The sequence below is a fragment of the Manis pentadactyla genome, chromosome 10, assembly GCF_030020395.1.
Source record: "Manis pentadactyla isolate mManPen7 chromosome 10, mManPen7.hap1, whole genome shotgun sequence".
NCBI classification, from domain to species: Eukaryota; Metazoa; Chordata; class Mammalia; order Pholidota; family Manidae; genus Manis; species Manis pentadactyla.
The window spans coordinates 3,316,037-3,343,798 of NC_080028.1; the positions used below are offsets into that span (position 1 = coordinate 3,316,037).

A 27,762-nucleotide genomic window follows, 5' to 3' on the forward strand; every position below is an offset into this window, starting at 1 on the left:
GTCCAAGGGCAGATGCTGGCCGGGGTGTCGGCTCCGTGAGCCTTGAGATTATTTCCGAGGCGGCACTTTTGCCAGCGGCCAGGCAGGAAGGGTGCTTCCTGACCACGGTCCGCTGACCCATGGGACTGAAGCCGCCCTCTGTGAGAAGAGGAGGAGGAGGTGATCACGGGGGAGCCGCCGAAAAACCTACATGCATGAAACAACACCGGCGCCTTTTGAGTGGCTTCAAAGTTAAAGTACTTCTTTCCAGATTTCAGGTTTAATCCGTCATTGTAAAACAGGGTCAGCCAGGTAGAGATCGCGAGCCACTACTCGTTTGGGTCTAGAAAGGCGCTGCTCGTTTTCTCACGCCTCATTGTCACTGTAGACATGACTCGCCTTCTCTGCCTCGTAGGTGCGCCTACTCCCAGACAGCCTGACTGGTCACAAGGATGAATTGCTCCAAAGGCAGCCAGCAGTGGTTTTTAAGAAGAAAGGGCCCGCAGAGAGCGGTATAGAAACATGTGTTCTTGCTTTGGCCTTTTATTGCCTGTTACGTAAAATTGGGGCCCTTTTGAAGAAACAGATTTACGGATGGCCTGATAGTCTATGTTTTTGGAAAGCTGTCTGGGGATTGGGTGGGACTGAGTCACACGGGAGGGAGCTTTGAGAGTCTCCCCTGGGTTGCGTCCTTGGTTATGGTGTTGAGTATAAACAGCTGAGAAGTTGTTATCTGCCCCCGTGGGACAGAGATGAGTTTGTCAGGTTTAGGGCAGGGGTTTATGGCATTAGCAGGTGTTTATTTAGCGGGAAGAAAGTCAGCCTGGGGTGGGAGGCACAGAGAGGAAGGTGGTCGTGCCGCTGCTGTGCGTCAGGAGGGAAAGCCGCCCGAGAGGGCTTTCGGCAGCCTGAGCAGATGGCGCGTGTGCCCCGGGTTGTCGCGTCTGAACACCAGCCTGGTTGTGATCGGGTGGCACAGGGGCGTCTCGAGAAAGGCAGTTGATCACCTGCGCCTTGCCCTCCCTCCCCCTGCCCACCGGGCTGGCTGTCCCATCCGGGTCTGGAGGTCTGTTGCCAACGTCTCTGAGCGTTGATCCTGAGGTCCTGGCTATACCAGGGTTTGGTGGTAAGCGGGGAAGGAGGGCAAAGGAGACCTCGGCCCCCGCAGCCCCAGCCTGAGTGTGGGGGGCTCTGGTTGTGTGGGGGAGATGTAGACTCATTCCCCGCTCCCTTCCGAGTTCTAGTGGAGCTTCACGCCTCGGGTGGTGACCCTTGCCCTCCTCCCAGCCCAGGGCACTGAGCTGGCCTCTCAGCCACTTCTGAAGTGCTGACCAGGTGTACCAGCTGCAGGCACAGTCTGTCCCCTCCTGACAGAGCAGTGGCCCTCGTGAACTGGTGTCCCCTGTCCTCACGGCCTGGGTGAGGATGCTCTGCCCATGACTCCGGCTTCAGGTGGGGGGCTATAGTCCCAGGGCCCCGGGATAGGGCTGGTGCACCCCAGGGAGTCAGCTGGTGACAATTATATACTGGCTCCAAAAATATTGAGTGTCTGCTGTATGCCTGGCCAGTGCACACATCGGATCTGTCCTGGCCCAGTCGGGTGAGCCACCCAAGGCTGTCTGTGGACTCTGACCTTCCACTGGTCTAGAAACTTGGTGGCGGGGATGTGGTGGGGGAGAGCCCCTCTCCTGTGGTGGGGTCTGACACCACCCAGGAGGCCAAGCTTCACCTCGTGGGCCACAGCGGGTCTGGGCTCTAGGAGTCCAGGATGTGCCCTTGGGGCAACATCGGGGCAGGGTAAACTGGGGCTGAGGGACCTCTGGACCCGCACTTCCTCTTTCAAGAGGGATTGATCTGTTGGTTGGAAAGGACTTCCAAAGTTCTCGTATTTTGTTTTCATCACGAGAGTCATTTCTAGAAAAATAATGACCAGGGAATGGCCGGTGTGTCATTGCCAGAAGACCCACTGAAATGTCCTGCTCGCAGGGACTGATTTGAACGTCTGCGCTACTAAAATTACCGTACGTGTTCCCCTCGCGATAAGACCGCTCAGAGCCCCTTCCCCTCCCCGTTCCCCGCTGCCCTTTGAAGCCCTCCCCTTGCTGGAGGTGACCGAGCTTCTCATTCTCGCGGTGACAGCAGCCTGTCGTCAGGAGGCTTTTATTACTTGCTCCCCGGTGAGCCGAGCTCGGGCCCCCGGATGGGAAGCTGGAAGTGGCCCGGGCTGCCGGAGGGCCCTGGCTTCCGCTGCTGCCGTGTGCAGGGTGTCAGTTAATGTCTGGAAAGGCTCAGAGAATTGATGCTGGAAAAAATACCCCTGATGGCTCTCCTGCCTGTCTTAAATCCACTTTGGCCACAGACAAGTACTGGGGCCCTGGGGGCGAGGATCCCCCACCATCACAGGGAGAAGGCTCTGCGGGGCCGTGGCTGGGAAAGACGGGAGGCACCACATTTTGGAGGCGTCCCGGACGCTGTCTGACTCGCCCTCAGCTTGGCCTTCGGCACCAAGCGGCTCTGCTGTGTCTCGGCCGCTGGGTCCCTTAGTCCGTGAACAGCGCAGCCGGGTGGTGGTGGGGGGTTGGTTTAACTCTCAGGCTCCTGCCAGTGAGTTCCTTGGGCCGGAGCCGCTCAGCTTCCCAGTTTGCCTTCATTTATTTCACAGCATCTTCTAAGAAGTGCCTGCTGTGTGCAGGGCACTAGCTCTCAGAGAGTGATGGGTCATGAGGGGTGGTGTCCCTGAGCCGGGCCAGTGGCCCTGGGGATGGGGCTTCACTCTGGGGTTACCTGCTGCCAGAGGGGTTGGCAGGAAACTGTTCCTTCCTGGGAAGTCACTCAGCCTCACTAAACCCAGGGTGAGCCTCGGTGCGGGATTCTGAATCCTGGTCCTGTTGCTTCTCTGTCCCTGCCAACCAGTCACCCTTGGAAATGTGGTATGCTCGCTAATGGTGACCTTCCTGTGTCTATCTCACCCCATGAGGTGGGAACAGCTGTCACCCAGCTTTAGAGACACTGAGGTGAAGAGCTGGGTGGGGAACCTAGAATCTCCTTCCTGAGCCTGACGCAGAGGCCCCCACAGGCCATGCAGGCCAGGTTCACGCACCCCTGCCCTCGGCCTCCTGCATCCGCCTGGGCACGCAGCGTCTCCAGCTCCGATTCCAGACACCCCCACCCCTGCCTTCTCCCCCTGGGCTCCTCATTTCAGCCCACCGAGGGCTCATGGTAGACACCCCCACCCCACCCCTCCAGCCTCCGTGACAAGCTCCTCGTGGAGTGCCCGAGTGCCAGGTCGCATCAGCACCGCAGTAAGCCTTCCGGGTCCTAGTGCTCCCGTGAGTCCAGTGCCTGGGCCCGCTGCGCCTGGGGGATCAGCCTCGCCGTTGCGAGGGTTCCTCCCTTTGCTCGCCTCCAGACGCGTGCCTCGCTCCTCTCTGCTCCTTGAGTGTGCTCCCCCAGGTCTTCCTGAATGTCACCTCCCTGTCCCCATTCGTCCACCCTGGCTGCAGCCCCCTCCCCGAGGAGGAGGTTGGAGCCGGAATCCGTGCCTGCTTGGTGCTAATGGCTCCCTCCCTTCTGCACCGGACCTGCAGTGGTCAGCAGAGCTGGGGTCATCCAGTAGGTGTGTAGTAAGTACCTATGCAAGGCCGGTGGAGTCTCCGGTTAACCCGCTCCTCCTGCAGACCAGAGGAGACATCCTGGGCGCCAAGATTTCCTTTGGGTTGTACTCAAACCACTGTCGGTGCTGCTGCTGTGACGAGCCGAGGGGCCAGGACTCTGCTGTTTCCTCTGTCCCTTCCTGGGGGCGTGCCTATCCTGCTGGTGGGAGTGCTGGCCGGGCTCCAGTGCGGGCCTGAGCTGTGCTCCCCACCAGCCATGTGCTCATGGGCCCCGCAGGCCTCTGCGTGCCTCGGAAGGCCCTTCCCTTCCTCACGTGCATGGATCTTGCACTATGGAGAACAGGAGATGATTTATCATGGCAGATGAACATCTGCCCGCGGGGTACATTCCTGAGAAGGCGGCAGCTCTGATATCACCAGGGAGGGTGGGCCTCCTGTTTTCGCAGTCAGTGTGTTAGGAGGAGGCCTGCGGTGGCCCTACCTGCACAAAGGCCATCTGGAGCCCATCCTGGTCGCTCCGGGCCGAGTCTCCTTTGTTAGGCTCCCATTTATTCTTGAGCCTCAGTTTTCAGACCCCTGGGCCACTTGTCTGGATTCAGTGGGCGTTTCAGTGAACATGGTGACTGGCAGACAGTCCTGCCTCTGTGCACAGAGCGCGCGCTATCCCGGGCTTCTGACGCCCGTGCTGGACCCTGCATCGTGACGGTTGCTTCTCAGCTGGGATTAGGCTGGTCTGGGAATTGGTGGGTCAGTAGCCACTTAAGGAAGTTCAGTGGTGCTGGGCTTGAGCTCTGTGCTGACCATCCCAAGGTAGAACATCCCGTGGTTCTTTGCGAAGGCCTTCTGGGGACCCCACAGTGAGTTCCCGTGGGCTGGGGGCTTGGACAATCCCCCAGAGTGACCTCTCTAGGGCTCGGGCTCCTGGCTGTCCCCCATGGGAGCCTCCCTGGGCCAGGACATTCTGAGTAGGCTCAAGGTCAGAGAAACGTCTGGTGTAAAATGGAATCATTTTTTCTGTTCATGGGAAAAAAATGTTTAATTCTGCACTTCTCTAATTCTGTTTACCCTAAATTGTCTCATTAGACTAATGGTATCTCCATCATCACGTGATATACCGACACACTCACTGAATGGTCCCAGAATGCAAATCCTGCATTTGTGTATCAGACTGAAACTGCCTCGTGGGACCCGAGCTCCCCGCCGTTGGTGGAGTGGGTTCTCATGATACAGGGAGAAGCAGGGTCTGCTAGTTCACTGCGATTCGCAGGGGTAAAGCTGCACTTGGAAGTATTTTTCGTCAACTTGAATTTAGTCTTAAACGAGAGAGTTAATTATCTAAATGAAATGTGTTTCAAAATGAAAACCTAACCTATAATTAAAATCTCAAATAAAGCAGAAACAGAATCCTTTCTTAGGCAAGTGTACTTTCCAGATATTCAAGATTACTGCGAGTTTTTCTCCCTGCAGCGTCTTGTCAGCGCTTTGCTTTGGCTCTTTGCACAGGTCCCAGGGTCAGGGTGGCCAGCGTTTCTCTCGCACGTTGGAAAGCCAGGGCAGCACGGCACCGCTGGGTGAGTTCCTTCTCCTTGAAGGCACAAACCGGCTGGCGGCTGCGTGGATAAATTAGCCAGGCATCTCCTATTCTCCGTGAAATTCCTTCCCAGGGGCTTTTGACAGAGTGAGTGTCCTCCTCCCCAGGGCCCAGCACACGGGCACAGCTGGCCCGCCAGTGCTGACGCGGTCCTCAGGCCGGCCTGCGTTCCTCCTCGGGGCTTCCGTGAGCTTCCTGTGGCCACTGCAGCAAAGGACCACGGGCTGGGGGCTTAAACCTGCAGAAATGTATTGTCTCCCAGGTCTGGAGGCCAGAGTCCAAAATCAAGGTGTCGGCTGGCCCGCACCCCCTCTGGAGGCTCTGGGGGGATCCTTCCTGCCTCTTGGCTTCTGCAGGCTCCAGGTGATCCCTGGCGTCCCTGACTTGTCGTGCAGCCTCTGCCTCCCTCCTGGAGGGGGTGTCCCCCTGTGTGTTCTGTCTCTGAGTCCCAATTTCCCCCTCCTGCGAGGACTCCAGTTACTGGATTAGCGCCTGCTCTCCTCTGGAATCATCTCATTTTAACTCGATTACATTCACAGGAACCTATTTCTGAATCAGACCGCATTCACAGGCACCAGGGCTCAGGACTTGAACATAGGGCTTTGGGGAACACAATTCCACGCACCGCTGGGCTTCCCTCCAACTGCTTCTTGTCAGCCTGCTTGCTGAGCATCCGCTGGGGCCGGAGGAGCCTCTGGGTGGGGTGGAGGGGCCATCTGGCTTTTGGGGTTCGTTCCCCTTTTAGAGATTGCTACACAAGAGCAGGCGAGTCTCCCCCGTCCTGTGCAGTCTGCTTCTAGGTGGGTCACATGAGCTGAGCACAGGGCGTGGGCCAGCGGGGAACAGCACCCCCTGAAATGTCTGACCCCACCTGTGAAGTGCAGTCAGAGGCACACCATGCCGTCTGACGGGCAGCCGAGGCCCCCCACCCCCCAGCAGGCCATGGGCATCTGGTGTGTGCGCTTTGGACAGCTTCTGCTCCTGCAGAAAGAGCCAGAACATGGTCTCCATGAGAGCAAGGACTGCGCTTGCCTGCCCATCCCTTGGCTGGTGGTCCGTGGCTGCTGTGACAGGGCCTGCAAATGAGTGGCTTCCCGGCACAGGCTCACTGCCCTGCAGGACCTCTGGAGGTTCTCCTTTTCCAGCTTCCGGAGGCTTCGAGAGGCACCTGCACCCCTTGGCTGCGGGCCCTGCCTCCGCCCACTCCTGTCCCTGCCTCCGTGGCCACAGCCCCTACTCTGGCCCCTGTCCCGCTCCCTCCCCCACGCGAGGAAGGACGCCTGTGATTCCCTGGGGCCCCCAGTCTTCCAGGATGACCTCCCTGGCACAAGAGCCCTACCTGAACCCCACCCGTGGGGTCCCTTGTGCAGTGTGAGGTCACACATCCTCAGTGCCCCCTGGACTGGGGCGTGGACAGCTTTGGGGGCTCCATTATTCAGCTGACCACCCCCTGGCTCCCAGCAGCGCCTGGCACCCACCTGGCACTTAGTACATATTGGCGGCAGGGTGAGTGAGCCGGGCTTTGCCGTTGACATCTCGGTGGGGTTAGGTTGTCCTCTGCTGCTTCCGTTAGGCTGAGGGCCTAAGGGGGTTGCTGGGAGGCCGGTCTGAGTCCCTGAGAATGTCAACTCCAGACATCCCAGGGCGAGGGGCCTCTGCGGGCACCCCCTGTTGGTTGCCCACTCCTGAGCCCTCTCCCTCGTGTGGACAGACAGATGTCTCTCTGTCACACTCCTGGGAGTGGTGAGGGAAGACTTAGCTCGCTGGCTGGCACAGCTGGAGGGAGGGAGTGTGTTAACCAGGGCACCCCAGCCGTTGCCGTCTCCAAGCCATGACTAAGAACGCCTCTTCTTTCTGGACATGAATCTGTCCCGGGGACATGGCCCTCCTCCGGTACGCGTGGGGAGGGGACTTTGCACCATTGGGTTGAGCTGCTGTTCCGCGTGGCTGGCGGAGGTCAGCCTTCCAGCTGAATTTGGACGCGAGGCTGTTGGAGAGTCGGCATGGTTTCCCCGCAAACGGATAAGGTGGTGGGGACACCCCTTTCCGGCCCTGCTGCACATGGCTGCCGGGTTCACCTTCCACCGACTGGCTGGCTTTCCCACACTCAGCCAGGGCTGTTCTCAGACCCTCGGCCCCTCCCTGCTCCCTCGCCCTGCCCTTGGCGGCATGGCCAGTCCACTCAGCAGCAGCTGGGGCTGAGCCCCTGGCCAGGGCTGGCCCTGCACCTTCCTCCCCGCCAGGGTGCAGGGCCCCAGCCAGCCTCGCCCACCCACCCCACCTGCACATCTTCTCTCTGGGAGGCCTTCCCAGGCCAACCCTCACCCCCACCCCCAGGTGTCCTTGTGTCATGAGAACTAAATCACGGTCCTCTGTCCAGGACGGCATCCTGGAACTGGTTCTTGAGACGCTGAAGGACAGACGTCCTGGCTGAAAGGCCGGCCATCCCTTTCCCGGAGCTGGAGGCCTCCCGGGATGAGGCTGTTTCCAGGCTGGGGGACCACCCCCTGCTGTGGGCCCTGGCGCGGGCAGCTGCAGAGGCCCAGCAGGGCACAAGGGAGCCCTGGGTGGCCCCGCGTGGGGCCTTGCTTCTCAGTATGTGTTCAGGCCCAGGGTAGTAGGAAGGCCGTGTCCCACCCGGGCCTGTGGGATGTCAGGACCCTCTGCCAGGCTCTGCCCCGTTCTGGGTCCTGGACGCCTCCTGAGCTGCCAGCAGTGTCCTTCGAGCCCATGTCCCCGGCCTGTCCCCCACCTTTGCTTTCAGGGGGTTGGAAGTGCCCAATTGAGGGCACTGAGATGGGGCTCCTGGGGGTCAGCTCAGATGTGCCCTGCCCCCGGCGCCTCTGTGTGAGTGTGCCCTCCACCCGGCCTCCCCCACTGACTTGGGCACCAACACTTCTGTAGTCCACCTGTGTTGTGCTCATTTACTGTTTCCTGGGGCCTCAGCCGCTGTGAGCGGGGACACCACAGAAGCCTGGGGACAGAGGTGTCCTCTCTTCCGTGGCTCCAGGCCCACTGAGGCTCAGGGAGATGCTGAACGGCTTCAGTGCTGCAGGGAAAGGTGACCCCTGAACCTGGCGGCTTCCCTTGGCGTGTTCGGGTGTCAGCAGGGCTGGACCCCTGCTGGAGACACTGGGGAGGGTCCATCCTCGTGTCCTCCAGCTTCTGGTGGCTTCAGGCCACCTGGGTTTGTGGCCTCTGCCTCCGTCCCCACATGACCACCTCCTCCTGTCTGCAAACCCCAAGTACCCCTTGTTCACAAGGACACGTGACTGGCCCCCTAATGAGCACGTCTATCTCAAGATCCTTAATTTAATCACATCTTTTGCTGTACAAGGTAACATTCACAGGCTCGGGGAATCAGACACAGACGTATCTCAGGGGCCCGCATTTAGCTGATGTTGGAGTAGGTTATTTTCTGTCCCCCGCACCCCAAAATGGGTGTGAGGCGAGGTAGGTGGGGAGAACACCCCTTTCTGAAAGGAGGGGTCTCCAGGTGTGGGGCTGGGATTGGTGGGGCATTGTGCCTGCTGGTACCTTCTGCTTTAAGCGCACCAGGAGTTTAAAATGCACACTGATTATTCAGGTTTGCCAGGCTCAACCCTTACATGTGTAGGTGATTCTGGTAAAGAAAGCCAAAGCCGTGGATAATCCGGAATCGTTTTTCTTTGCTGCTGGAATGCATTTTTTATTTATATTTAAAAACTGGGTGTGTCTGGGGTTCTGGGATTTGCTTCAAAGACAATAATGCGGTCATCCTGAAAAGGCCCAACCCGGGACGAGGCTGCAGGAGCCTGGGCTTCCAGCCCCCCTCCTGCCCGGTGGGGTCGGGGTGGGTGGCCCCTGGTGGGCAGGTGTCCGTGCTCTCTGCAGAGGCCTCTCCCGGCGGCCCCAGGGGGAGGAGGCACCAGGGCAGAGCCAGTCACCCGGAGGTGACAACGTCAGACAAAGTGGGTGGTGGCTGATTGCAAGCAGAGCCCACAGGTTTAAAGGAAGCTGTGCGGGGGTCTCTGGGGAGTGAGGGGGGGGGCAGAGGGGCCTCCAGGCTCGGGAAGTCAGCTAATAACAGGGAATCCTAATCGTAGCACCAAATGCCAGGTGCTCAGCTCGTGCCAGCTTGCTGGGTGCTAAGGAAGGGGCGGCTCCGGGGCAGGAAACTGCGATCCCGCCTTTAGCTGGGGAAAAGGCACCAGTCAGAACTCAGGTCGGGCGGTGCTGCAGGCCGCTGGGACGCGGAGGTTGAGCCCTGCCTGGGGGGCAGATTTTCGCCGTGTGTGTTTCTGACGAGATCCCGTAGGGTCCCTGCCCTTTGCCTCCCGTCTCTGTGCTGCCCCAGCAGTGAAGCTCCCGGTTGGAACCCTGAAGGTGGGCTGTGTCTTCTGTGCTGAGACGCAGACCCCTCTCCACATCCACAGTCACCTGTGGCCTGGGCTCAGCTGGGGCCTTCGTGTGCTCGTGTCTAGGACCCGGCTCCCAAGGGTCCTGGGGGCCTCGGGCCCCCACCCTCTCCTGCCGCTCTGCCCCCGCCTGCCGCACAGGCCTTGAATTCGGCCTCAGCCTCCGGCTTCAAAGTACCTCTGCCTCCAGTGCCTTTGGAAATTCTAGTTTTTCTAGTTCAAAGCCCACAGCAGTTTCTTAAGACTAGAAGGAAATTGTCTCTATTGAAAAAGTCAAGTCGTCAGATGTGTCCCTGTACCTGCTCTTCCCCTCCCGCCCAGCTCCCCTCGTGTCCTGAGAGTCAGCCCCGCTGGGCGCTCTCTCCTGGCTGCAGGACACCATCACTTCCCCCGACTCCCATCAGGAGCGGCCCTGGCACCCCACGTCCTGCCCCTGTCCCCAGGATCCCAGTGGCCAGCACCCAGCCTTCGGTGCCTCTGCTGGGTGCCTTTCTGAGGCCATGTGGTTGCTGAGCTCCTTTCTCCACCTTCCATGGATATTCCCACAAGCTCAGCTCACAGGCTCCATGCAGGCACTATTTTTCCATTTCCCTTATCTTTAAATAATACTTTTTGTTACATATACAAATGGTCTGTTGTACACTGTGCTGGGCCTCAGCTTTCTTGTCTGGAAGAAGGGGGCATGTAAGAGTCCCCATGCAGGGCGCTGTGAGGGCTGGTGCCACAGGAAACCCAGGGAGGGTCTTGGCTGAGCCCTGCTCTGTCCTCTGATCTGTGCTCTTAGCAGCCGCTATGTAGGGGAGCCGTTGGCTTTGAGCCCTTTCAAGCGAGGGCTTCTCCAGGGGGCTCAACACTCCTCAGACCAAGGGTCTGTGGCTCTGACACTGTGGGCTGGGGTCCCTGGGCAGGCAGGCAGTGTCCCCTCACTACGAGCCCCAAGCCTGGCATGGGACAGGTGTCCAGTTGCTGTCTAGCGGCTGTGGGGGCTGCAAGAGCCTCAGCTCCTGGGAGCTTCTGTTTGTAGTTAAGAAATTTTTTTTTTTTTGCAGGGGGTCCTTTCTAAGATTTCTGTTTGGAGTTCTGTACTTGCAGCCCTAACCTGGAGGCCGAGCCCCGGGTCCCTCATGGTAGAGGGGCTGTGGTGTAGTGCATGCATTATTGAGCACAGCTGTCAGTTTGCCCAGGTGAACCCGATTCTTGGCATGCGGATGGGGCTGGCAGTTGTAATGGCGGGGGGTGTATAGTAGGAGAATGGGCAGATTTCCCCAGATTCAGAATGACTCAGAGCAGGCATTTGATGCTGAGCAGAATACTAGCATGTAAGGAGGAGCCCAAATTTATTTTGAATGGGCATTCCCAAAAAAGGGAAGGATAAAGTTACATCTTGACAGCGAGTACATCTGAGAACATTGGTTCATTATCATAGTAGTTCTTGTAAGAGCTGTATCAAAAATTAAGGATATGGGGCTCACTAAATGTGATGCAAATATTTACCTAAAGTAAGATGACTTTTAGAATTAAAAACTATTATATCGTATCCCTTCCCAATTCTGACCTCACTGATGTCAAGTTGGTACTGAAACCAGCCATGGTGGGAGTATGTCCACTGTAGAAATGGGCAACCGCTCCAAATCCGAGCTTTCCCGCAGGGCTGGCTCTTCAGTTGTGCCAGCGCACTGCTGCGTCCAAGATGCACTTACGGAAAAGCATTTGTGCATTGCTGCACTTTCACGAAGTTTTCTGAGTGGCCACTGGGGGAACTGCCCCTAGCATGGACTTTGTGGGAGACCCCTCCTAAGGTGCCCACAGGGACCCGTGTGGCCTGAAGGACGGTCCTGGAACCAAGGGATGGCAACTTTTCCAGGTTCACCAGGTCTTCTGAAACCCACACACTCAGTTTTCATTGCCTTTTATAAAACAGGCGTGTTTAACTGTAAAATTAATTCTTCATTCATTATATAAACATTTTCCAACACTACTTGAATCAAATAGGTGAATCGTGTAGGTTTATAATTTCATACAAGCCTTCCTCCTTGGCTGGGACCTAGGATCCTGGCCTTTTATGACCGTCGCACAGGCATTTGTTGAGCGCCTGCTGCATGTGGATGATCATTGGGAGTTCATCACCCCCTCTGTGGCTGGGCGTCCACTGTATACCCCCCACACAGGAGGCATTCATCAGGCACCCTCTGTGTGCTGGGCATTCAGCCCCGTCCCTGCTGCCCCAGGGCCTGGGGGAATGGATGCTAAGGATCCGTCATGCAGTTGTGTCACCCTGGAGCTAGGATGAGCCCTCCCTGTAGCGGGGAGATTCTGGGTCCTTGACTCTGTCCTGGACACCCTGGACCTGGTCAGGTGGATGGTGAAACTTCCGAGGGGGGCGTGCCCGAAACAGGCGGCATTGGGCACAGGGAAGTCACCCACAGAGGCCAGGAGAGAGGACGCCTGGCCCAGAGAAGGATGGCCACTGTTGGGTTGTCACTGTCACAGTGGGGACACCCCACAACCTGCTGAATCCTCAGCAGCCCTGGGAGGACAGAGACTCATGGCCGGCGTGCGAGGTGCAGAGTGGTGAGTGTGGACACCTGGGCTGGACATGAGGCCGAGGGCCGGCACCAAGTGGAGGGGGTCTTCTGGCCAGTCTGCGGTGAGGCCAGTGTTCGGGAGGCTCTCTCCTGTGTTGCGTGAGGCACGGCAGACATGTAGGGCAACGGGCAGCTGGCGTGGGGGTGGGGGACCCGTGACGGGGTTGCTGCAGTTGTGCAGATGGAGTGTGGCATCATCTGGGGATACAGGCAGGGAGATGAGAGCCCCAGGCCTCGGGAATGGTGGGGGAAGCATGGCTCCTGGGCTCTTGGCTGCCTCCCTGGACAGATGGCGGGACTGTCCCCCAGCTAGGGAACGCCGGGAGAACAGGCTTGGCCAGGGGAAGACTTGCGGGGAGATAAGGGGACAAGTGATCAGGCGGTGGCCTGAGGAACGAGGTGGCCTCCCACCACTGAAAACCCATTCAGGAGCATCAACAGTGGTTGGCCAAGTCAAATTCAGGTCCTCCGGAGTGGAATGGAGAGCTTGCTGCCCGTGCAGCCATCCCCCCACTGGGCCGAGGGAGCAGGGGCTGGGGGCCTCCTGGAGGACACCAGGGAGGCCAGGGGAGGAAGGGGAGCCCTCCGGCACTTAGGCGAGGGGGAGTGAGTCGAGACTTCCCCCTCCCGGCAGTGGGGGAGCAGGGCTTCCCGTCCGTCCAGGTGACCGTTGGGCCACTGGGACGGCAGCCCGATGGCTGGGACTCTGGAGCACCCCCGGGCGGAGCGCTGTGGGGGTGCTGTGCCGGTGTCTGGGCCTCCCTGTGTTTGCTGTCACGGTTTGGGGAACATGCCCCACCCTGTCCTCTCATGGTGGCTTTATTATTTCAGAATACACTGCACTTGGCTACCGACATGCCAAGCTGGAACTCGGAAAGCAAACACTCCGGATGTCACATGTATTCAAAAAGCAGAGATTAGAGAACTGAGTGTATGAAGAATAAATACACCTTAAGCTAAGCTTTTAAAGTCGCTGCACAGAATTTAAGAAGGCAGCAGGCTGCCCACCTGGGGAAGAGGCCAGGGGCACTGAGTGGCATGTGTGAGTTTCATCGTGTGAGATCATCGTGAATGCATGTGGGTGTGCAAGCCTGTGCTTGGTGACTGAGGGTGTGTAAAAGGGTGTGAGTACATGTGTGAGGGTGAGTGTGGGGGCTGGGCAGGTGTGTAACAGCGTGAGTGCATGGGTGCGTGTGTGAGTGCAGGTGTGAGTACACATGCAGGGTTGTGCAGGTGTATGCACTCAAGCCCGCCTGGTGGGGTTGGTGCAGCACAACTCTCCATGGCCGGCCGTGTGTCCCAGTAACCCAGGAGCCAGGTCGGGGGAAGATTGGACAGTTTCCATCAATGGGGCGCCAGAAGGAGGGTCTGGGCTGGTCGGTGGGCTGCTCTCGTTTCCTTTTGACCTCTGAGTGGGCGCCTCTGTTCACACATCCCTGGTGCGGGGGCAGCCCCTGCCCGGTTATGAAATTCAGTTAGCAGTCTGCAATTTCAGTGCTGTCCCCTGTTTTTAGAGGAGCTCAGACTGGGGTCACCTTTGTGTAACAAGCTGTGTATTCACATGCGTCGAAACCAGGAGTGAGGATTGGGGAGACCCACCGGGGAGGGGGTGGGGAGGAAAGGCCCAGACTTCTCTGTAGGGCCGTTTGTGGCTGATGATTGTTATGCTAATTACAGATCAGTTTCACTTGCTCCCCAGAAAGAGGCTCTTTGAGGCATTCCCGTGGGTAATTGGAAGGATTTTCTTACCCTCACTTACTGAGCTGCTAAAATCAGGAGGCTGAGGTCGGCCTCCCTGAGGAACAGGGTCTCAGGCCATGAGGTCAGCCCCGTGGGCAGGAGACACAGGGCCGGCAGGGGGAGAGGCGGGCTGCCTGCAGCGTTCCAGGTCTGGAGCTGGGCCAGGGGGCACCTCAGTCCCCCTGCTGACAGGTCCTGGGATGTGAGCTGGCCCAGCAAGGGCGGATTCTTGGCTGCGGGGTTTCACCTGACACTGTGGAGCTTCAGTCCTGGGGGGCCCGTGGGGCCCGCCGCAGCACCCACCCCCAACAGGGTGGCATGTGGGGAGGGTGGCTGCGCAGCAGGAGGCCGAGGCAGTAGCCTGGGCACGGTGTGGTCCTGGCATGCTCCCGAGTTTGGGTCGAGGTTCTGAGGTGCTCAGCTGTACAGCGGGCATGGGCATAGGGGGCGGGCATGAGGGTCTCTCGTTATCCCCGTTATTTCTCAGGAATTCTCTTGTAAGAGAGAGCCAGGCCAGCGGAGGGTCAGGGTGTGGGGCTGGGTGCAGGGAAATGTTCATTGCTGTGCATTCCTCCTTCCCCGGGTAAGGCAGGGCCTGGGACCCAGTGAGCGGGGCCCAGTCACCTGACCGCCATGTTGAGGACGCCTCCCAGGGGGTGCTCACTAGGGGCCGCTGGCTCTGGATCACCCCGGCGCTGGGCGTTGCCGTCCAGCAAGAACCCCCACACCTGCGGGTGCGGCCGACTCGCGCGGCGCTCCAGGGTCGCTCCCATGGCCGACCTTGGCTGCGTCCCTTCAGCGGTGGATTTTGCGCTTGCGTTCCATGGCCTCGGCCGGCTTGCTCCTTCCCGGCCACCTCTGTGACCTCTTCCCCCCTCTGCTGTCTTCCTCCAGGCGAGCACTGCGAGGTGAACATGCGCTCGGGCCGCTGTGCCAACGGGGTGTGCAAGAACGGCGGCACCTGCGTGAACCTGCTCATTGGCGGCTTCCACTGCGTTTGCCCTCCCGGCGAGTTCGAGAGGCCTTACTGCGAGGTGACCACCAGGAGCTTCCCGCCCCGATCCTTTGTCACCTTCCGAGGCCTGAGGCAGCGTTTCCACTTCTCCATCTCCCTCACGTAAGTGTGGTCCCCACCACTCCCGTGCAAGGACCCCTACCATGAGAGTGTTATGAGCATCATGTGGCACCTTTGCTTCCCACCTAGGCAACGACAGCACCGCCGTCCCCTCGTGGCCTCTGATGGCCAGTGCTGGCTGCAGGACCAGCTACCTAATCTGCAGGGCCCCATGCAGACTGGGAACATGGGGCATCTTGTTCAAAACTGAGGGATTTCAAGATGGCAGCATCAGACCACTGAGTGGCGAGGGGCACGCATGACTGCCCAGGCCACATGCCCACGAGCCAGCCCTGGCTCTTCTTGCTCACTTCCTGCTCACTTCCCAAAACTTGGGCCTCTCTGATGTCCAGTGGGCAGAGGTGAAGGGACCAGGGACCAGCCAGCTGGGAATCAGGCGGCCTCAGCGGTTCCTGCTTTGCAGCCTGTGAGCTGGGTCACCAGGTGGCCGCCAGCTCCCTCCGGCCCTGGTTCCTTAGTGTGTAACACAAGGGTGCATGCTTACTGTGTGCTGTGCTCATTAGCTTATTGGTGCATCTTTTTCTCCAAGAGAATTTAGATTTAATTTAATACTAAAAAGTCTATCATTTCCACTTTAAAGACTTGTGCCAGGTCTAGTGTAGTGGAGTAGGGTCTGTTTACGTGTGGTTGTCCTGTGCTGTTGTTTGGGGCCCTGGGGACCAGTCTGCAGGCAGATGTGCTGCATCTTTGACCCCGTCCAAGCAGAACAGGGCGTCTCAGGCTGGATGGAGTGGGAGCCTCTTGTGGGGGCCCTGTCCTTGATCGGGGAGGGGTGCAGCGCAGCCAGCAGGCCCTGTGGAGCGCAGGTCTGAGCACGTCCCAGAACAGTCGGAGAGCGAGGCTGGCCTTGTGGGTAGGTGGCCAGAAGGCACCACCACTGCTCTCACACCCAGTGGGGCCTGGAGTGTCAGCTCAAGGACAATCTGGGTGGGTCCCTGGCTGGTGTTTCCTGGCTTCCAGTTCCTGGGGAGCCATGCCTTTCATGGTCTCCATGCTGAGGTCCACTCTGGCCATGCCTGTCTTCCTGCTGGCCTGAAGCAGCCCAGGGGACTTTTGTTTTGTGTCTGGACACCCCAGGGACCCAGGGGTCAGTAGCTGCCAGGTCAGCAGTTCAATGCCAACAAAGCATGACCAGCCAGTGCTCCCTGGCCTGTGCCCCTGAGACATCAGCCGGGGGCCTCCGGCTGCCCCGTGGAAAGGGCTCTTTGGCTTGGTGGGGATTGGGCATGCTGAGCTGCAGAGGGTGAACATTCAGGGCATTCTGAGTGGCCCTGGGTGGCTGCAGTGCAGAGGTGGGCAGACCCTGCAGCTGCCTGGACAGCACCTGGACCCGCCCGCCTTGCCCTGCTCCAGCCCCGTGGTGAGTTCTCGGGCTGTGCATCAGAAGCAGGTGCAGATGGCCTTCTGTTGGAGGACTAGTCCCCGTGACATGTCCAGCTCATCGATGCTCAGTGCAGACCTCACAACAGCAGCATGCCTGGGTGCCGCTCAGGGCACTGCCCGTGTCCGGCCCGGTTCCCTCATGAGAACCCCTGGGCTGCGTGTTGCTGTTCTTCCCATCTTACAGGTGAGGAGACCGAGGCCCAGAAGCTCGGGAAACCCCACGGTCACAGGGCTGGCCGGGGACCCCCTGCTCTTAGTGTCCCGCTAGACCCGTGGCAGCATCCTGGCCCAGGGCTTGTCCTGACCAGAAGGCGCCTGTCCTGGTCGCTCTTCCAGAGCCTCACTGTGAGACCAGCTGTCACCAGACGCGGAGACCTGTGTGTGCCGGGCACCCTGCGTGCGGTTCTGTTCCCGAGCCTTAGAGCACGGCCCCCTCTCTGGGCTCTGGGAGCAGGGAGGTGGGAGATGGGGCCCACGCAGCCCTCCAGGCCTGGCCGCCTTGGCAGAAGAGTCATTTGATCCCTGAAGTGGTTTGGAGGGGGCCACTTGGAGGCCCACAGTTTTGAGGTTGGTGGTGGTTTAGTCTTGGCCCACAGGACGTGGCTCCGCCCCTTGGGCAGTCCCTCCCCAGGGCATGGCTGGTGTTCGCCATCACCCACAGTCCCTCTGGCTGAGGCATGAGCAAGTGATGTCCCCCTCAACACCGATTGCTGCGCACGAGGCCTTGCACACCAGGCCCAGGGGCCCGGGTGTCCCTGCTCCGAACGCTGGGTCCCTGTTCTCCGCCCACAGGCTCCCGCTCAGAGGGACCCCCTGGCCACAGCCTCCAGACCGAGGGCTCTGCCGTGGGTCCCTGGCCGCTCTGTGTCCCGTGTGGCTCCATGTTGAGAGCAGCGTGCTGCTGTGGGTGCGTGCCCCTAAACCAGAGGCGCCCCGTGTCTCCTGGCAAACATGTTGGTTGTGTTACTTCTGGTCCCGGGGTTTGGCCCCCTGCCCCTTGAGCATGGCCAGCAGCTCTGTCGCATGCAGCACAGGGACCGTGGGCAGTGAAAAAGCTGCAGGAGGGGTCTTGTTGGGGGTGACCTGAAAGGTGGCCAGAAGTCCCAGTGGCAGGGTAGGCGGGTCCCCAACACCCTGCCAGAAACCGACAGAGGAAGCCGGTTGGTCCCAGACTCAGGGAGAAACTGAAAAATAGAATGTTTGATTTAGTGTCCGTGTCACATAGTGTTACATCAACTTGCTTGTTGATGTCAGATTTAGTATTTTTGATGACATTTGGCAATAATTTTTTGGCTATTTCTGGTATATGCGACATTGGCTAAGGTATTGGGGTCACCACTAAATCGTGTTTTGTTAGGGAATGACTTAAAAAGAAAGATCATAAAAAGCCCTCCAAAATGTTGCCAGAGCAGCAGCTTCCCTTCGGGGGCTGTGGCTGCTTTGGGGCGGGACCCGAGAGGGGCTGGGGCCTCTGTGCCTCCCGAGGGGCACACCGTGAGAAAGGTGGGCTGGGGCACCAGCCCCACGGCTTCTGTTTCAGGCGGTTTCTTTCGCGGCTGCTTCTCCTCTTTCGCGTCTCTGTTTGCCAAGTGCCTGGGTTCCGCGGCGGGCAGGCTCCCTGTTCCCGGCCGCCTCCCCCCTCCCCCCCACTCTCACCCTTTGTTCCTTCCTTCTTCCCCTGCCGCGGCCCCCTTGCCAAGCCTTGGCTTCTGTTTCTGGCCCCTCCTCTTTCACCTGCACTGTTCCGACTCTCTCCTTGGCCCCTGGTCCCTCTTTAGCAGTCTGTCTCCAGCAGCTGAAAGGTGCCTGCCCAGAGGGTGCCACGTGGGGCCATTCACCCCCACACCCTGTACCAGCTCCCACTTGGTCCAGAGAGGAGCTACCAGAGAGCTTTAGGTGGGACCCAGCAGCCTCGGGGAAAGCCAGGTGTTGAGCTGACCCGGTGCTGATTCAGCCCTTCTCCTGCTCGCTCCACACCGAAGGCATCCACAGGGCTGGGCGGGTGCTTTTTCTTTAGAGTTTGTCATCAGTTCTTGCTGCATTCTAAGCAGAGGGCATCCAGGGGTCTGGACAGGAACTGTTGATTTCATGGAACTCCAGGCAAAGGCTGAGGTCAGATGCCGAGGGCTGGTTCCGGCCGACTCCTGCTGCATGGAAACAGATAAACCAACCTTGAGCCAAAGGAAGGAAATTCCTTCACTTGACCTCCAATGAGACAGACATCCCGCTAACCCAGGAGATGGTCCCAAGTTCATTCAGGAGGCTGGCCGGGTTCTCTGTGACTGGGTGGCCGGGAGGCATTGTGGCGGCTCGGTGAGTCTGAGGACCCCTGCCAGGGCCCCTTGGTCCTGGGACTGGCTTCCTGGGGACCCAAGCAGGCATCTCAGGATGTTCACCTCTTGTCAGAAGTGCTTTTTCACTCTGAATGCTTAAAGTCTGGCAGGCTGCTCATCTGCACACATCTGCTCATTCATGCCTCATCCATTAATTCATTCAGCACATTATTGCTAAGCACTTACAGGCCCAGGCTGTTTTGGGCTCCAGGAAGCAACGGTGAATCAATTCATGATCCCACCCCTTAAGGACCACACGTTCTTATAAACAAATACATAAGCAGAAAGATTTCAGAAATAAACCGAGAGATGATAGATTGGTGAGTGCAGGGCACGATTTAGACAAAAATGAGTTAGGGGAAGTGCAATGAGAGTGACCCTGAGAGATGTGCACTGCCGGGGAAGATGGTTGCTGGCAGAGGGAGTGGCAGGTGCAAAGACCCCCGGGGCAGGGAAGAGGGCAGGCAGTGTTTGGGAGCGAAGGGCCGCAGCCTGGCGGGAGTGTGCTGGTGGGGGCGGGCACAGGCCCCGAGGCGGCCGTTGGGCCAGCGCTGTGCTGCACTGGAAGGCACCGCATGCCCGTGCCCTGGTGTACACACCTGGGGATTTACTTCCAGTAGCTGAAGGTACACTAAGGGTTTTTTTTTTCTGTCCAGACATCTCTGACTGGTAGAGAGGCTGTCGTCCTTTTAGAACATTGTACAGACGTAATCTTTTCACATTATAGAGGCAAATTCCCCATGGAGTCTGGTTTGCTATTTCTAGATAAGAACATGACCTATCAGATTTTGTGGCCTGTCAGCTCACGCCGAGAAAAGGGAGTGCCCAGGGATCTTTCCTGAGTGGCGCCCCCTGCTCTTGCCCTCCGCTGGCTGGGCTTTGTCACTTCTGGGCAGACCTTCCTCGCCCTGGGGCCATTCACCGTTTGGCATGCTTCTGCCTGGCCCCCCAGGTTTGCGACCCAAGAGAGGAACGCCCTGCTGCTTTATAATGGCCGCTTCAACGAGAAGCACGACTTCATCGCCCTGGAGGTCGTGGAGGAGCAGGTGCAGCTCACCTTCTCGGCAGGTAGGGCCTCCTTCTCGGGAGGGGGCGGCTCTCTGCGAGCTTCACGGACACCTTGTCGGACGAAACTGCCCTAATCCTTCTCTGCGCCGTCAAGTGTGCTTGCCCGCCCATCCCCTGGTCCCGCCCCTGGGAACACGTCCTGTGGGAAGATCCAGAATGCCCAGAGATGTTCATGGCGGGGTTATTTACAGTGTCGAAAATGTGGAAGACGTGCCTCAGGCTTCCAAAGACTGGAGAATTGTTGAAGTGTAACACATCCTTGGAGTAAAAATACTTGCAAAGCCATTGACCATGTTATCCCAGTTGTTGGAATAAAAGGGTTCATCCAGACGGAAAGGGACTGTTAGCCCCAGTGGTCCAGTAACCTCTGTCTCTCTGGACCTCCCTGTGCCCCGCAGGTGAGACCACGACGACGGTGACACCGCAGATTCCCGGGGGCGTGAGTGACGGGCGGTGGCACACGGTGCAGGTGCAGTATTACAACAAGGTAGGACGGGGTGTCCCCCTCAGTGGTCCCCGCCAGCCTGGGCGGCCGGAGGAGGGGCCCTGGCAGCTTTTCTGTCGTAAGACATTTATACTCTGAAAGTTAAGAAAATACGCTGGTTGAAAGACTTATTCAGGAAATGAGCATTTGTCGAGGGTCTGTGTAAATGTCCCCAAGGCCCGTGCAGGGGCGGCCTGTGCCTCCTGGGAGCTCTGGGCAGGGACCCAGAGGTCACCGTACCCTGGGAGGAGGGCGCAGGAAGAGGCGGTGCATTGCAGCTGCCTTGCCCGAGTCATTACCAGTGGCTGAAATTCCAAAGCCAAAATTGCTCTTACCTGGAGGTAACCTGAGAGTCTGAAGGCCTCAGAGGAAATGCGCCGGACGCACTGGCAGTTTGAGTTTCATTTTATTTGCTATTCACTGGCTGGTAAGGAAAAGTGCATAGTTTTTGCATCAAAATGGCCCACTTTCCATTGCTGTGCTTGTACAAACCTGGGGGAGTTTTCTTCCGGGGAAACTCCAGGGCCCCTCCCGCCATGGGTGGTACTGGCCTTGTGCGCCCCGTCCTGGAGCTCAGCCGGGGCTCCCAGGCTTCCTTGGGGCTCAACCTGAGCTGGGTTGGCGGGTAAGGGGACATTTCTAAGACGGCGCCGTGGAAGACGTGTTTTCTGCCTTCCACATCTGCTGCATTTCAGGTCTGGACACACAGGCCTTGGGCCTGAGGGCCCGTGTCACGCAGGGCCCGCCCTCTTGCTGTTCTTAGCCCGACCTGTCATCACGGCAGCGCCTGGGCCCCTGGGGCCGTCCTTCCCATCTGGCCTGCCCTGGCTGCCTCGTTTCCCAGGCGCCCTGAACGGCCCCCAGCAGTGGTCACAATGTACAGGTGTCCTACGTGGGGCAGGAACTACCCTTGCCACCCGGCCCAGGGCAGGGGCCGCACAGCTTCTCTGCGCCTTACTCACCGTGGGGGCAAAGGACGGGGTCTGGAGAGTCTGGGATGCGTACCTGGAGCAACGTGGGGCCGAGGGTTCTTTCGGGACGCTGAGGACTAAGGAGAAGGTTCACAGGTGTGGAGACCCACTGCCTGGCGACTGTCATCTCCTGGGGACAGTGGTGTGGGCGTGCACAGGTTGCCCGAGGAAGGGGTGTGCGAGCGAGTAGAGGAGGTGGTGTAGGGGCTGGGCAGCCGAGTGGGTGGGAGACGGAGGACCTGTGCAAACAGAGGAGGCGTTTGCTGTGACCGCCCTGCCCCAGAGACTGGAGTCTGCTCCTGAAGTGGGGTAGCAGTTTGGGGTAATTATTAGCTGGAGGTGTGCCCGCCCTCCCCTGCCACTCACTTGGGGGGCAGCTCCCACCCTCCCCTCTAAGCTCTCAGGGGCTCAAGGATGCCGTGCCGTTTGGGATCTCCTCTCTGTGGTGTCTTAGGCCGCATGCCATGCTTTCCCCCAGTGGATGCCCCATGGGCCTGTCACACCCATGTCGCTGCTCTGGTGAACAGCATCCTGCCTCTTGAGGTGCCCCCAGGGCACCCTGTTTGAGTTTTCCTGCCCCTCCACCCCGCAACTGCACACTAGGTCATTTCTGTCCCTTCTCTCTCACCTTGGACAAAGTCTGTCCTGCAAGTCATTTCTTGCCATGTGGCACCAAGGGATGACAACTTTCTCCTGGGCACAGGTAAGAAGACTGTCCTTGTGTCCTAGAGGGTCAGGAGTGCCTGAGGGCAGGGCCACAACTGTGTGACCCTGTCCCCAAAGCATCAGGCACATCCTTCTGGGCTCAGACATCAGGGCCTGAATCTGCTCCGGCCAGCAGGACAGTCAGGTGGATGTGGCGCCCTCCCCAGTTTCTCTGTTCACATCTCAGGACAGCTGTCCCATAGCCGGGCAAGACCGGTGAGGACACAGGATGGCAGCAGAGCCCCTGTGAGGCCCAAGGGCGGGACCAGGGCCAGTAGTTTTCTGGCCCAGATGCATCCAGGCTCTTGTTGCGATATTGCCCACACCCTTGAGCAGAGGGCAGGAACAGCGAGCTCTGGAGTGGGCACGCCGTTTGCTTCTCCAGGGGCAGGAGTTGCTCTCTTGCAGGAACGTTCTGTGCTGCAGCCAGGCCTTGGCATACCTCGGAGCCAGTGTGCCCAGCCTCTGGCCCTTCTCCTGTCACTGGCTAGCTGGACACCAGCGATCGGCGGTCCCCAGTGAGGTGTGTTTCCTGGGGGCTGAGCACCTGGCAGGTTGTAGGCCAGTCTGGATGGACCAGGGGACCCTCTGGGGCCCATTGTCCATGCAGAGAAGCATAGATGCGCACAAGCTGCATTTTCCTCCCGGTTTGTATGGGAAACATCGCCCAGGGTTGCACTGAAGGCATTTGGCTGTGGGGCTGGGTCAGCCTTGGTTTCCCCATTAGAGCATCTGCATACAGCGTGTTCTGGAGTCATCGCTAATGGCCAAAGCAGCAGTGTGTCACGGTGGGGCGGGGGCGGGACCCTTGGCATGGCTGCCCCTGCCCAGGTCTCAATGCATTGTCCTCAGCGGTCACTCTGCAGGCAGGGAGCGTTGGCCAAGGGCCTGTGTGCTCATAGCAGCCCAGGAGTGCACTTGCCACTGAAGATCACCCCAAATGGCTCAGAGAAGGGGGCTGTGTGTGAGGAGATGGCTGATGGGGTGTCACTGCCATGCGCCACTTCCCGCTCCAAGGCCAGCCTGGCACAGAGCCTGAACCAGGCCTTGGCACGGGATTGGGCACATCCTTCCCCGCAGCTCAGCCATTTCCTTTCTTGCCTGAGGTTATGCTGTGAGGAAACCAGTTTTCCCTTCTCTCTTCAGGCCTGTGTTACGGCGGGGGTGGGGGTTTACCTTGGTCCCTGGAGATTACGCATGTCGGTCTCCCAGGGATCGCGTGCTGTTTCTGCCCGACTTTCTCAGTGCCAGGGCCTCTTGCTTCTCAGATGTGGTGATGGCCTCGGCAAGTGCCCCAGACGCAGGCAGTGCTCAGTGGGTTGCAAGCACGCTGTGGGGGTCAGGAAGCTGCTGGCCCAGAGCCCCGGCACCCCCAGAACAGTAGATGCAGGAGCTCTGAAAATGGCCCGTGAGGGCCGAGTCGCCCTGCTCAGGCCCCCGTTTCTGCATCTGTGCATCTCGGTCCTCAGCGCGGCCCTACCTGCCGGAGCTGAACTCCCTGGGCACTGACCTTTGTGAGCATGCTGTGCCCACATCACCTGCTTTCCTTTTATTAAGAAAATGTATCTGAATAATTTGGCACCCGGCATCCCAGCAAGGGCAGAAGCACCAACAGCCAGAGGCCTGCACCTTCTGCCCCCCACCCCACACTCTGCTGTTGTCTGCTGGCCCTGCCTGAACCCCCGTTTCTCCGAGGTGTGGCCTGCTCTGCATTTCTGTGCATCCTGTGTGGGAAACCTCTGGGACCCCTGGGACCCTGCTCCCGATAAGTCGGCTGGAGTGTGGGGTCTGGGACCCCATCCCGGCTGTTTCGTCAATCAGGGTCCCCACAGGAAATGGGGGGGTTTTCAAACAGGATGGTCCCAGGAGGTCTTTGTAGCAGAGGCGCAGTTGTGGGGCACCCTCGGGGGCTGGTGTGGGACCCAGGCTGGCGGCGGCAGGTCTGTGACCACCTTAGACCTTAGGAACAAGGGGAGAGAGCAGAGTGGACCTGCAAAGAAGGGTCCCGAGAGAGAAGCCCCTTACGCAGAGCAGCGACCCCCAGCAGGGCCCCTCCTCTGATCTCTTGGTAGGCTTTCCTTGGCCCAAGTCAGCCAGAAGCCAGAGGACAGGGAACCCCTCTAGAGCCTGTACAGGTCAACCTCCCTGGCAGGGAGCAGGGCACAGTCCGTTTCCATTGCCTCTGCTTGAGGACATTTTAAACAAGGGCCATGGGTGTATTCTGCCCCCAGGGAGGCCAGGAACATGCTGGAGTTAGGTGTACCTGCTGGGAAGGTATTTTCAGAAGCAGACACTTGGCACGGGCATGCTGAGCTTTGTCAGGCTTGGATGAAACGGCAGTGCCCTCCTCCCACCCACCATGGGGGCCGGGGGCCGGCGGAATGTTTGTGGTCGTCACGTCGTGGCAGCTTTCCTGAGCCACGTGGGGCGGGGGAGAAGCTGCTCCCTGTGCAAGCTCTAACGCGGGCGCCTCTGCCGTCCTGGAGAGGGTGGTGGAGGGGCCGCTGCACACACTGAGCGCCCACTGTGGGCGGGCACTGCTCTCACGCTGAGCGTCTGGAGAGATCACATCAAGACCCCCTCTTCAGCCGGAGGCTCTCAGCCTGGGGTTGAGGGCACGCACATGTCATCAGTGTCACTGAGGAGATCGTGGGGACACAGGAATGGCTTGTGCCCACCTCGACCGTGGAATTGGGGAGTGTCTTCCCAAGCCAGCTGTGCCCACCTGTGTTCTGCAGGGCGACCCCTGACCTGCCGGAAAGACGTGGATGCCAGGGAGGGGGGCTCCTATGGAGCCTAGCCAGGACACGCCAGGCAGTGTGGCCTGTCAGGGTGCGGGGTGTGCTGGGAGAGAGGACGTCCGGCAGGGTCGGACCTCCTGGGGCTTTAGGAGGAGGTGAGGCGGGTGCAGCCAGGTTTCTCCCCCTTGGCACTAGTGCTGCCCGACGATAGGGGAGCATTCTTCGTGGGGGCCTTCCTGGGCACTGCAGGCTGCCGAGCACCAGCCATTGGATGCCAGCAGCACCCGCTGGTAGTGACAACAAAAGTTGTCTCCAGTCATTGTCTATTGTCCCCAGCGGGGCCTCACTAGGGGACGCTGCACAGCCGGGCCTGGCTGACGGAGCCCTTTGTGGCTGGCTGTCTGCACGGGCCTCGGCGGGCCTGTGCGGGTTCTGGGCAACTCCTAGATGGTGCGGGGCCGACTGGTGGGGCACTGGAGTGCTTTCACAGAGGGAGGGCAGCTCTCTGAACCGAGTCTCCTCTCGCGCGTCCGCGTCCTCTTTTAGTTGAGTGGAACATCTTAATTCTTGACGTCTCCCTGACCTCGGAGAGGGGCCCCCCAGGGCCGGGTGTCGGGAGGACCTGCTCCACCCCGGCTGTGCTGCCCCTGCGTTTGTTCAAGTCACTCAGGAACTCGGGGGTCTGTGTTGCACATTAAACTCCAGGGGTCCCAAGGGAAGTGGACTAGGCCCAGGGTGGTGCGGAGGGACGTGCACCCCAGGGATGGGGGGGTTCTCCCTTAGCTTTGGCCAGTGTTCCAGAAAATTCTAGGGCTTCCACACAGAACCTTGGCTTAGGCTGGCTTTCGTGGAAGTCCTTGATGGGATCCCACAGGCCCTCTGTGGTTAAACCTGCCCCAGGTGTGGCCGCCTGGCCTCCCTCGTCGCTGCCTACGACCCTTCATGCCTTTGCTCTCATGAACCCACGGAGCGTTTCCGGAGCGCCTGCTGCGTGCCAGGCACTGTTCTAGGAATGGGGATATACCGAGGACAAAAGAGAGAAAACTTTCACCATCCAGGAGCTCTTACCCGAGTGGTGGGAGAGGGGGAGGCAGGGGGAGGGAGAGACGGGGGAGGGCCAGGGAACCAACACAGGCTGCGGACCTCTGTGTGGACAGATGTACCCAAATGACTCCACCCCAGACACGGGGCCAGGTAACCGGAGGCTGTGAGGCTCTGTTCTTTGTTTGTAAGAGACCCTTGTGAACAGTGTCCAAAAAGATGGAAAATGGCTATTAATAGAGTGATAGGAACGTGCCTCTCCCCAAAACTGTAAGAATGCAAGCATTTGTAATTGTCTATTTTTATAAAAGGGGGATCATAGTTCTCTCATACAATCCAACTTAGAGAAGCTAACTTAGAAATTATTTAATAGAATGTAAGGTTATCCATATAGTCGGAAGTCACGCAGCCATGAATATCAATGAGGTAGAGCTCTGTGCTGATGTAGGAAGGCCTCTGAGAATGTTGTTAGTATGTTAAAAATCACCCCAAAGAACAGGTTGTAGGGCATACATTTTTTAAAGTTTAATATCAAATTTCAGACTTTCAAAGTTTCAAGGTTAAAACATGAACACATAGGCCCTTCACCCAGATTCCTCAATTGTGGACATTTTCCACTTTTTCTTTATTATTCTCTCCCCCCCAGCTCCAGCCGCCCCCCATATATACTTATATATACACATATAGCCTCATCTTGTGTCGCCCACCCATCTGCCATCCCTGACGATCACACCTGGGCCGGCATTGCTGCGATGGATGCCGGCTGTCCCTCCAGCCCTCTGCATTCGTGAGTCTGCCGCCTGCTGTAACAAAGGACTCTCTTTTCTTCCTGTTTGTTTATATCAGTATGGCTTTGTGAGTTCCTGTTTTGGTCAATGCACTATAACCTATTGTTTTCATTAATTTAATGCTCATATTGTTTCTTGTTTGGCCCAAATCTCAGATTTGGCTAAAAGGACGCAGGTATAAGACCCAGCCGCATAGCTCTGTCCTCTGACACAGCCTCATGTTTTTTTTAGCACTCCTTTACTGTCTAGTGTAATAAGACCTTTTGGGCTTATTTTGTGCTTTTCCTGTCCTGGAATCAGCCATTTATCCACAGAACTCTGGATTCTTTTAGTAAAGAATGGCATTTAGAAACCAAGATTTGAGTGCTAGGTGTGCTCAGTGACCCTGGGGTGTCTCTCACTGGGCAGAGCTGGTCACGCACGTGTGTACACATGGATGCATAGGTATGTGTTCACTTACATGGATACACGTCCACATACTAGAATTTGCATTTGTTTCTCTCTCTGTATCTGTGCACTGAACTCCATTCCAGCACTACTGAGTCACTCTGGTTTTTCCCCTTCTGTGTTTGTAACTCCTTCTCTCTCAGTGAGAAATTTTGTTCTCATTATCCTCAGTATAGTTATTTATTTTCTCAACCCACCATTATTTAAACAATCTCCAAGCCCCATGACCTTGTGAGCTGCTGACTTAACTCCGCCCCAACCTCCCAAAAGATGAGCAAAATAAACCCAAAGCAAGTGGAAGGCAAGAAAGAATAAAGGGCAGAAACCAGTGAAATTGAAAACAAAACCAACAGAGAGAATGGATGAAACAAAGAGCTTTGGAAAGATCTGTAACACTGACAAACTTCCAGCAAGATGAAGAGAAAGAGGTAAGATGACAGGATCAATATCAGGAGTCAAATGAGGGCTACAATACAGACCCTGGAGACAGTGGGCGGGTAATAGGAGATGGTGCCCACGACTCTATACACGTGCATTTAAAGGCTGGATGAAACGGACCAATGTCTCAAAACAACACAGGCAACCACAGCTCATTCAATATTAAATACCCTGAATGACCATCACACTTACTATTAAGGAAATGGGATTTGTAATTTAAAAACTCCCCAAGAGGAAATCTCCGGACCAGGATGGCTTCACTGGAGAAATCTACCAGTTGCTTAAAGAGTTACACCAATTCTATACCATGTCTTCCAGAAAA

At 58.1% G+C, this 27,762-nt stretch overlaps 1 protein-coding gene across 3 annotated transcripts in view; it reads left to right on the plus strand.

Moving 5' to 3' along the window:
* The window catches only part of CELSR1 (cadherin EGF LAG seven-pass G-type receptor 1), a 126,710-nt gene that overhangs the window by 47,738 nt on the left and 51,210 nt on the right, over nucleotides 1-27,762 (plus strand). For 2 of the 3 annotated variants that reach the window (XM_036906600.2, XM_036906601.2), the window contains exons 3-5: nucleotides 14,801-15,023; nucleotides 19,710-19,825; nucleotides 20,224-20,312. In XM_036906600.2, coding sequence (XP_036762495.2) covers nucleotides 14,801-15,023; nucleotides 19,710-19,825; nucleotides 20,224-20,312 — 428 coding nt within the window. The remainder of the gene's footprint in view (nucleotides 1-14,800; nucleotides 15,024-19,709; nucleotides 19,826-20,223; nucleotides 20,313-27,762) is intronic. The other variant, XM_036906602.2, reaches the window with a different exon arrangement.